We start from the raw sequence: 11474 nt of genomic DNA on the forward strand, positions 1-11474 counted from the left end.
GACGAGAGATCAAATAATGAAACCAATTGCTACTACGTGTTTTGTGTCTGAATTTGGCTACCATAGATACACGGAGAGATAAAAGTTATCTTTTCTCAACTTTGCAACCACTCTGCTTGAGTACTTCTATTAGAGGAAACATGAGAGTACTCACCTGCCAAATGACAGTTCTCGACAGGTTCTGTTATTTGATAAATCTCTTTTGACCTTACTGCTGAAAGGCAGCAACCACCACGCAGTATTAAGCTAACACCTGGAAGACCATAAATATTTCTGGAGCAGTAAGTAGTTTCTATTTCATCAGCCTTAAGTGCACCAGGACACTTACCTCTGCTTTTATGGTTGACCTTCGACGGTTTTCTTAAAGCATGAAAGGAACAAAAGTAAATAAAATTCTAGTAACTTAGAAATGCCTGAAATCGAGCATGCTTGTGGATCTCCGTTGCACATGCAGCTATTGTATGTCATTATCACCTCGAGTTCCACTTACAATCTCCTGGTTTGCTCAAGAATATATCTTCGTATATACAGCAAAAACGAATAGTGTAACTAAAATATTTTTAAGATTATAGCTCTGTTTATAGATCTAACTGATGAAACCTTGTACTTAACATGGGAGAGACAGCCAACCTTGCCAGTCTCATTTCACATGTCTTTGTCTCTTGTGCCCTCTGCTGGCTGAATGTTTTGGAGATGAAGTTCTTTAAAAGAGGTTGAAACCTAGAAGTGTTCTCACAGGGATTTCAGGAAAAGAGGCTTTCTGAGTTTAGTAGAAGAACTGCCGTTTCTTTTTGATGGCATATATATATATATATATATATTTAGAGAGAGAGAGCGAGAGAGAGAGATAGATTCACTGAAAAAACTAAGATTACAAGGACATTATAGATAGGAACATCACAAAATAAAATGATGGACGGAGTGTTGAAACTTTTCAAACACTCACCCCCAGTCACAGATCTGGGTTTAATCCATCGTTATTTTGCTCGCCACGCCACCCCAGTTTGGACCCAGCCATATGCAAATCAGTCTTGACCCTGCTCCCCATGGGAACAGTCCAGCCCGAACTGCTAGGCCAGGTCCTTCTTGGACAGGAAACAAGCATCCTGGGACCGGTTTCAGGGTATCACCCTTCATCAGCCAGGCTAGCTTGATTCCAGTGGCTCAGCGAGCAAGGGACCCACGTATGGGCATACCCCTGCCACTTAGGGCGCACAAAGCAACATCACAAAACAAAATAAAATGATGGACGGAGTGTTGAAACTTTGCAAACACTCACCCCCAGTCACAGATCTGGGTTTAATCCATCGTTATTTTGCTCGTCACGCCACCCCAGTTTGGACCCAGCCATATGCAAATCAGTCTTGACCCTGCTCCCCATGGGAACAGTCCAGCCCGAACTGCTAGGCCAGGTCCTTCTTGGACAGGAAACAAGCATCCTGGGACCGGTTTCAGGGTATCACCCTTCATCAGCCAGGCTAGCTTGATTCCAGTGGCTCAGCGAGCAAGGGACCCACGTATGGGCATACCCCTGCCACTTAGGGCGCACAAAGCAACATCACAAAACAAAATAAAATGATGGACGGAGTGTTGAAACTTTGCAAACACTCACCCCCAGTCACAGATCTGGGTTTAATCCATCGTCATTATAGTTAGGTTCAGATTTTACACGGACAAAACCATACATATTCAACATTTAAGGTTATACTTATCTCAATAAACTATAACTCAGGCCCTGACGAAACTATGACTCACCCCCCGCCATGCACAGTTTTCTCATCAATAATTTTATTGCAGGTGTTGTAGTTGTATTATTCACGAGGTCATTGAAGATGTCATTACTGAAGTAATATGCAGGGTAAGTAGCAATGCATGGCGAGGGCGCGAGTCACAGTTACCTTAAGGCACAAGTTATAGTTTCTTGAGATAACTATAACTGTGCAGGCAACCCAGGAGGGGAGCATGCAGCCCCCCTCCCAGGATCAATTACGGTCCTAGGGACCCCATCTCTTGGGGCCCACCCACTTACTAAAAGCGGGGGGAACTTTGCAGCCCATCTTCCCGGGCTGATTTTGGCCCGAGGGCCCCATACCCTGGGGCCCAGGCAGTTACTGCAATACTGCAAGGGGAAGAGGACCATGCAGCACCCCCTCCCAGGCAATTTCAGCCCAGATACCCCATTTCCTGGAGCCCAGCCAATTACTGAATGTAGAGGGGAGCATTTCTGCAAAGATTGGTTCAAATTCTGCCTGTTTGGCAAATAGTGCAAAACACTGCTAACTGTACCGCAATTTCACACCCATTTTAAATTAAACTGTGCTCATTACTGCACAAGGTTAAAAGCCCTTTGACCTGTGTGATTTTTTAAACGTACAGATGTTATACGAACTGTCACAAATAATAACAGTTTCAGGTCATGTGGAAGGTGCAGATTTAGAAGAGGGACGTTCTTAGGCGATATAAATGAAATGTGATGATCTCTTTGGAATACATAAAACTCCTTGTCTTTCAAAAAATAGTATACATGGCTTGCCTGGCTGTATAGCCACATAAATTCAGAAAATAGCAGCCTGATCTCTTATTCTGAACTGCGTATTTTTGGCGCTGGCTGATGTGTACTGAAGTGTTCACAGTGAATGTCTTAGACACGGCTGACTCCAAGTACTGCGGCTTTGTTCTTTTGTAGTTTCATTGGCAATCGGAGGGTTTGTATTTAAGAAACTAAATTGAAAGTACACATAAGCTGACACTTATTTGACTGTTGTGCCTATAATACAGCCTCACACGGGTGCACTTGTCAGAGGGTAACTGCGACCACATGTGTTTGTGCCAGCCTTGCAGCACTAGAAGGGCCTGGGATGTCTTGGTGACTGTCCTGGTGCGGGGATATTTTTAAACACCTCAGCCATCAACCAGCCTGTTAGTGCGCTGTTAGGTGTTTCTGTATGCCCCCCCTAAATCACCCTGATCTGCACTGTTAATCACATCTGCTCAGATGCATGTCCTGGCTGCTTCCATGTGTTATTGATCACTCTGAACTAACTCTTTTTCATGGGATCTCAAGTGAAATCACATAGGTAGACACACACACATGGGGACAGTAAGACGCACAACAGTACACTGCCTGGATAACAAAAATACGCACAGAGGGAGATGCCAATCTAGATAAACTAACACACAAGAAGATAGATAGAATGCTTTCTTGTCAACAAGTACGTGTAGGAACATAAATACAGGCTAAGACATACCTATTATGGGTACACCATCTTTGGGAAGCCCACCCAAAAAATCACAGTAACGCGTTTTAGAGCCCTATATATCACTGGTGTGGTTTTTTCCATTCCTGCCGCAAATACCATATCCGTTACAGTGGACAAGGCAGGGGCTGACCCACAAAACACTAATTTGCATTTAAATTGAAAAGACCTAAAAAATAAATAAAGAGGAACTGAAACAGGAAGGATATAAAAGTTACCCCACAACTTGTATTATTCCAAGCTCTGAATAATTAGCACGAGTTGTAAGGAGTGAAGAAGTTTCCTTTCACACAGTGTAGTTTACACAGTTTCGGCACTGCACGTTTCTTTTTTTTTGCCGAGAATCAAGGATCCTCCACAATTATTGTGGCAAAAAGTTTATTATTTAAAATGCTTTTTGGCCTACATGGGGGTACCCTGCCCCCTTCTCCTTTTATTTTACTTTTTTTTGGGATTCAGCTGCGTCCAAGTCCTAAGATGGCTGCCAACACGCCCCGGTTGAAATGTTGCCAGCCAGTCAGATCTCAGCATGAGATATGCCAGATCTGCTTCCCTAGTTTATTTCTTTTCTCATTAATATCTCAAAAACTATTTAACAGATTTACACCAGATCACAAAAAGTGATCTTTCTGGACCAAGATCTACCTTTCTGCCAAATTTGGTGTAATTCCATTCCGCGGTTCGGGCTGTAGTTGTGTTCAAATTCCCTATGGAATGGGGAAAACACGTTTTAGCCCCCCTCCTTTTTTCTAAGCTTGCGCTTGTCGAATCATGCACACACGTTGGGGAGAAATCATGGAGTTTGCAGGACACAGGAAGTTGTTGCATGTTTATTCTCATGTCCACGAAACTCCCAAAGAACAGTAATTTGTGTGAGAAGGTTGTAGTTTTTTCTTTCAGCATTCTCATAGAGTTTGGAAACAGGTGGCCAAAAATCTAATACGTAGCATAGAAGTCAAATGATGTTCTTACTCCTACTGCCAGTCCTGACTTTTATCCAGCAACGCGTTTAATGTTCAGATTTTGCAGGCCTTACATACAATATTAAGAAAAGACTACAAGTACCAGAATTCAGCATTGTCGTGCCTGAAAAGCCAGGACATTCTGCAACTTATTAAAAAGTTTAAGAAAATCAACTTTCAGTCTTAATTTTGCCCTTTCGTCCTGAAAACGACTAAAGTGTAATTAGTCGATGGTAAATGGACGAACATGGCATTTCATGTGCAGATGTTGGTGTTAAGTTGAGGTGGACGAGCCAATACATTAACAGGGAGATCCAATCCAAGGGTCATCTCTGGCTCTAAGAACCCATGCATTAACGGAGCCCTGAAAATATTTGGCTTGTAATTATGCAAGAAACATCACTTTATAGTAGGGTAGGTGACTTCAAAATTAAAGAAAATGTATTTCTTTAACACACAAAACATTTTACCTTAGTAAAGTATTAAATGTCTAAACATGAACTAAGAAACATTCCTGCCTTCGCCCCATTGACAATGCTATTGATGATCTAAGGTAGGTCATTTGTCATGCATACCCTAAATGTTATCTAGGTTCTTAATCTAGATTACACAACAGTACAGACTATTAAACGCAAGACAGTTTTTTTTGTACAGAACAATCCTGAACTCCCGTAATGACGGTGCTGTCATATGTGATGATGAAATAACAGGAAGCTTGGTAAAATAAAGTATTTGCCTAAGATCACACAATTTGGTCAAGCAGAGAAGCTGGGATTGATCCCACATTTTCCAGTTTCACACTGCAGTTCAGCCACTAGATGATAACCAAAGGTTAATGCTTTGTCCATAAGTGGTGACAAGCAGAATCAACATTTTATTGTAGGCAGTTTTATAAAGAAATAACCCTGCGGAATGACATTAGAGCCCTTCCATAACAAGCACAGACTAATATACACATTTTGTTTTCTGATAAACTGAGGCGTGGATTCCCACCCGGTCTAAGGATGCATGGTCCGCAGCTCTTCCCTGTAAGCTTGGCTTCTTTGGGCTTCAGGGTCCCAGAGGGCGAGCTGAGCCAGAGCTAGGCCTCTCGCTCGAGGTTTCATGGCTTGCCCGCCTCTAGTGCTAGAAAATAAACATTTCAGTAGGACAATGTGGCTTGCTAAAAACATTGGCACCACAACGAGGGGCCTGCATCACAGCATCATCTGCAGCATCCACCCATTGAGTGTTCACTAGCAGCAGCAGATACAGCTGAGCTCTGAGTGGATGAGAGGAAGCCCTGGCTGCGGGCGGGCTCCTCTGTGCGCAGTCACGAGCCCCTCAAAAGCAGCAGCGCTGGGGCTCGAGCACCAGTACCCCTCGGAAGGTTATAAGGGAAGCATTAAGCCAGTGTTGATGAATGATGAACAGTTTTGAGAGCATTAGTTCGCTAAAATAATAGACTTTTAGGTCCCAGTTGTGTGTGTTGAATCACGGAGTATGTGATGACTTCTAGAGAGCCGTCGCTGCGGCGCTACGAACTCACAAACACAACCACTGCAAAGCAGCCTCCGATTCTTAGTCACGTGGGCAGCTCCGTTGAAAGATATGCCAGGGTACCTTGTATTGATGCAGTTACAGGACTCAGAGCTGGTAACAAAAAATTACAGCGCAATGACTAATGATTTAAAAATACACAAAAATGATTTTGCACAACTTTTAATATTTTATAATGCTAAATGGAACAATTTGGCTTTCACAAACTTAGTTTCATCCTTTAAATGTAAGTAATAAACAATAGTTATTCTCTTTGTTTCCTATATTACAGGAACTTATTTTAGCTCTGTGAAATACGTGTTCTCCATGTTTATTCCCGCTGCTGATATGTTGTGGTGTCGCTATAATTTACACTTCTGTGCTGACTGCAAAAAGGAAGGTCATGTTATGAAAGACCATCGCTTTGCCGACAAACGGATGTAAAATTGTTCTGCATTAGTCCCTCAGAGGCGGCCGGGGACTCTGCCTGGAGACCCCGCCTGGAGACCCCGCAGTGGCGCTATCTGCGCAGAGGGCCGCCGCACCATATTGTTTAGTCTCTTCGGCACTTATCAGACTCCTCTGGAGTCCTTGGTGATACATGGTCTGTGTCGAAGGTTGGCAAAGAATGATGTCACGGACATGTGTACAGTTGTTCAAGAACGAAGGCACTCCTGCCCTGCAGTTAAAGGTGCTTACGTGAGGGAGTCACAGCCTTGACACTTATGATCGGGTAGGTATTACTGCACCGTTCATCTTTTTCCCATAAGGGCCCCTTTACTGCACCCAGTAATCATACATGAACCCATTACCATCTGGTATTCCCATGGAAATTCCTCACAATTGTGCATGGAGAAATTTGTGCAGGGAAAACTCCAGGAGTGTGGTCATTTTATAATAATTGCAATCTGCCAAAGGCAGGATTTACTTATAGTCAGAAAGGTGGTTTGCAGCAGTCTCAGATATTGTAACTGCTGTGAGAACGTCAACAAGCTAGAGCTGAGGTCGCGGTCTCTTTCAGGTTGTGTTTACAGCTTGAGGTTGTTAGCCATGGTCTGTGACAAGGTGATGAGTAACTGTTCAGGGCCAGAATCATGTCTTGTTGCTGTTTTTGGTCCTACAGTCAGACACCGGGTGCACCATCTGAACTCTTGCTTGTTCCTTTCCAGGTCCAGGTCCTCCTGTACTACCTACAGCACCAGCCCATCTCCTTCACAGAGCTGAAACGCAACACACTCTACTTCTCCACAGACGTGTAACCAGGGGCAGCGAGTGGCAGAAGTCCAGTCTCCTGCAGGCTGCAGCGCAGACTTGTGAATGAAACGAGACGGAGCCGACAAAGGGCAGGAGTGGCCCAGAGACCTCTGCGTCAGGTGTACCAAGGGAAACCAACATCATATTCCCTCCCGTGCTCGTCAAGTGCTTGACTCCTCCGAGTTGAGCCATTCTTTTATGTGTAATCATTAAATTAAAATCAAAGCATACGAGGCTGTTGGGGGCGCAATGGACACTTCTCTGCACCCCTCTGGCCTGCCGTGGCATTTTCTGCAATGACTTTGGAAACTTGTCTGGAAGACTCTGCACATGACTGTTTGTCCGTATTGTCTGCCAAGTATTGCCCAGTCCCCTCTGCCCAGTTATCCCCCCCACCCCAGTATAAAACCCATCTTATAGTACACCACCTTCCACACTTCCAATATCATTACTATGGGGGTTTGTAGAGGAAGCAACATCTCTGAAGACCTCTTCACCCCAAACAGAAGGCATTGGGCCCCGGCCGTGCATGCGGCTATTCATGGATCCACCATCTACGGATGAGGATCTGAAACTTTCAAGACATTGTTCTAATATTCAAGATTTTTTTTTTTGTATAGGAGCGGAGGTGTACATTTCTGGAATTTTTCTGCATATTTGTAACAAAGAAATAGCTAATTTTTTTTTTTGCTGGATTTTTGATTTGAGGCTGTCCTTTTGGGGTTTGATGATATCCTTGCTTCCTTTGGTGATCTATCCATTTGTATTTGAAGCTCATAGGAAAACGCGGTCAGGACAGGACAACATTTCAGCTGTGGATTTGACTGTCTTGTTTTTAAGAAGAGAAGGGTACATCCTACATTCTGCCAGCCCTTTTACCTGCTTTTAGAGTCCAAGAACACAAAATAGATACATTTTTCTATTGTGGGCGGTGGGTTCGAGCATGGCATTATATTTTATGGGGCAAGCGTACGTTTTGTTTTTGGGTTTCTGGATAGCACTTTTTGTATTTTTCAGCGTTGTGCTCCTTCCCTCATGACATGTCACAGATTGCAGCATGGTTGATTGCAGAATTCATAAAATATACATTTCCTTATCACACCAAATATCATACTCTAGCTGGACACCGCAAAACAGTATCTGGAGCACTTTCAGTGGGTACTGTCATTGGAATGCAGGAACAGAGCTAAATGTGGAGCTGGACTAGAAGAGATATTTGGGACCCATTGTCCTTCAGAATCTCTTTTCAGGTTTTGCCATGGCAGAGGAATGGAGTATGGCTTTAAAGCAGGTACTTTTTCCCTACAGATTTCCTTGTGTTGTGCTAGCGCCGGGGACTGAACTCGAATAGTGTGTACTCCCAAGGAGTTCCTCGACACAGCTGATGTCACCAGGACTGACCACGCCCTCCAAAGTATAGATCGAATCACTATAGATCTGTCTAGGTTTCAAATTCGATTTAATGTGCTATATGTTTGAACTTAATGTAGTCAAATACTGCCAGAGGTAGTTCTAAATTAATGCAAACAACCTTTCTATTAGCACACTCGTGGCTCTCTTCAAATTAAACAGAATGATAAATTGAACCCTGATTAACCTAGGCCAGATGCATAAATTCCACTAAACTTTAAAGTGATTGGATAGGAGTTTGTGTTGATCATGCAAATCACGCTCACGAGAATTCTCGATTGAAAAAGGACATCGAAATATGCTTGAGTGATTAAGCACTGATGCATCTGAAAGGCTTATGCATACCGAGTTTTTTTTTTCGATAATGATTAGTGCATCAGCCTGTGATCAGGGCGTATTATTGAACTGTATTAAATTCAGTTCATGATGTGAATATTTTCGCTTGTAAATATAGCTCCGTAGCTTACTTTATGTTCTGGGGGAAGGGTTGTGCAACTGGCATTAAACAACGCAAATTAAAACGTCGTGACAAATTATGAAAGGGTAAAAAAAAGAACTCACTTTGAGACAAGTCGAAAAATGGTCACACCCCTGGCAATACTGTTTTGTGGCGTTTATGGCCCTTCCCAAGAACCTGCTAAACGGTAAAGGTGTGCTGTAACTTCAGATCACTCTCAATTCCGATAGATGGGTTTTTCATCCAGGAGAGTTCGATCTTTTTTTTGCTAGAAATATATTTCACGAGCTACCCCCTAAAGTCCCGATCTGTGGTGCACCCACAAAGATCCTTTACCAAACACTATTGCAGTTTCCTGTTTTCTAATTACAAATTAATCTTCCTCTTTTGTTGGATGAGTTGAGGGAATCATCTGAAATAAACTGGATCACAAGTCAGGGTACGGTTCCCTTTACCATGATGGGGCAAAGCGATATTCGATGTCAGCAATTTTTTAATATGACAAGTGAGAAGTTCGAAAATGTTGGGAAACACAAATGTGTGTGAGTCTATATTCAGATGTGTGCGTTTTATATTGATGCACACAGATATACAGTTGTATGTGTGTGTGTACAGCTATACACTAGCACAGCATATTTGTGTATATGCAGTTGTGTGTGCATTTATGCACACACAAATACATGCATCTGCGTGTGTAATGATTCACACTCTATTTTTTTATACTGTGTATCCTCGGGGAGGAAAATGCGAATGGCCCAACATGTTCAGACTTCGTCAAAGCAGAGCAGACCGTCCCAGCCAGAAGACTAGAGTGTACAAGTTGGTGGTACGCGTAGCGTGGATTTCAAATGTGGATTGTGGGATACAGTAATAATACTTGCTTCTGACTGATGCGGTTTCCTGTGTCACAGGATGACTTTTTTTTTTTTTTTAAAGAGGGTGTTGTCTGTGTCTCCTGAAAGTGTCTGTGAAGCACAGCAAATTTCTGGGTGTTATTGGGCAACTCTTTGGTCAGCTGGACTCACTTAGCACTGGCCACTTTGCTGAAAGCAGGACCCAGTTCAAAGGAAGCCGGGTGAGTCTTATGTTGTCAGACTTGATGTTGTGCTAAAGTCAGACAAGGTACTGTTAATATACAGCTGGGTACAGGACATTGAACAGGAGAGTTTTTCCTGTTATACTCCAACAAAATAAATCTACATAAAACATGCCTGCGAACGAATGTAAAGGATAGCCCAGTCCAGAAAATTGACTTCATCAAGCTAAAGTATGACCGGATCCACAAGGACCAAGAAGCAGGCTCCAGGTTGTTAATTTACCCCCTTTGAGCAGACTAAGACGCATCTTGGCACGCACTTGTCTTATTACTATTGAATTTACGAAATAATTTTTTATTTTAATTTTGTCATTGTGTTACAGTCCAGTTTTTGTAGTATGTTATTACATTTGAATGGGTTGAAGCAAAACCTGAGGAAACCAATTTGAAAAAAAAAACTTAATAAAAGAGGCAAAGCCCCGGCGTTTGCACAGATGTATAGCCCCCGCTTCTTTTATTTCATTGACTGTTGATATTTTCGAGAAGCTTACACGAATTTAACCCTTTAAAATCTCCTGGCATAGTTTGGGTTAGACACGTTGCACTGCTAGGTGGACTAGTTTGCTCTGCACCTTCCTGGATACGATTCATTTGTTCTCTAAGTGACATCTTGGTTCTTGCAAATGGCCACTGAGTAAGTCCAGGTCATTGTGAATATGTCAGGGATAGGTTTACTAGTGCAGTGCCACTGGGATTATTAGAGCGATCAGCGGCGTTCATGTACCAGAACTCAGAAGAGACGGTAAGCGCTCCACTACAACACTATTTACATATACTTCTATGTTCATTTGATGAATACTGCTCCTCAGTCGTCTTGAATCATTACTCCAAAACACATTGTGACTTGAAGGTGTTCACCAGTTTGATTCTCTCAGCCTTCTCTACTAAGCTACTAGTGAGTGTCTGTGTGCATAGGCATAGCACAAGAGAAGCTCATGCTCTGGGTTGGAATTATGTTACCTTACTACACTGTGCTTGTTTTTTCCTTAACGTTCCTAGTGCTTTGCTACCATCCGATTCCTCCACTAAGACATGTTAATTCTTAACGTATGGAATGGTGAAGAAAATAATCCCTTATTCGCTCCATTTTAACCAAATCTATTGACCACATATAGAATTCATATAGTGCAAATCCTACTATGTCTAGACATGGAGTGGTTCCTCCATATCCAGTGAAGCACAGATTCATCCATGCCCTGATATACACGGAGTCCTCCTTGTAGAGCTATACATTGATTATGCAATGTCCAGCTATGCACATGTTCTTCCATGTGCAGGTATACACAGATGTAAACATGTCCAGCCATGCACATATCTTGCAAAATCTTCTGCTTAGATTAATTAACGTGCAACTATAGACATCTTCTTCCATGCGCAGCTATACGCGGATTCCTCCCAGTGGTGGCCGCTTCCTGTTTAAAGTGGTGGGGTGATCAGGAATGCCCTAAGGCCCAAACCCAAAACTCTCAAATGTGGTCGTTATGAACAGTGTTTATAACGGGTCATGATTAAGAGCTCTG

General features: G+C 42.8%; 1 protein-coding gene across 6 annotated transcripts in view; it reads left to right on the forward strand.

Annotated features, from left to right (window-relative positions):
* Positions 1 to 10389, forward strand: part of ABR (ABR activator of RhoGEF and GTPase) — an 826710-nt gene extending 816321 nt beyond the window's left edge. For all 6 annotated transcript variants that reach the window (XM_069226275.1, XM_069226276.1, XM_069226277.1 and 3 more), the window contains one exon: positions 6907 to 10389. In XM_069226275.1, coding sequence (XP_069082376.1) covers positions 6907 to 6996 — 90 coding nt within the window. In that variant the 3' untranslated portion in view covers positions 6997 to 10389. The remainder of the gene's footprint in view (positions 1 to 6906) is intronic.
* Positions 10390 to 11474: the final 1085 nt, after the last annotated feature.

The sequence above is a fragment of the Pleurodeles waltl genome, chromosome 3_1, assembly GCF_031143425.1.
Source record: "Pleurodeles waltl isolate 20211129_DDA chromosome 3_1, aPleWal1.hap1.20221129, whole genome shotgun sequence".
Lineage (NCBI taxonomy): Eukaryota > Metazoa > Chordata > Amphibia > Caudata > Salamandridae > Pleurodeles > Pleurodeles waltl.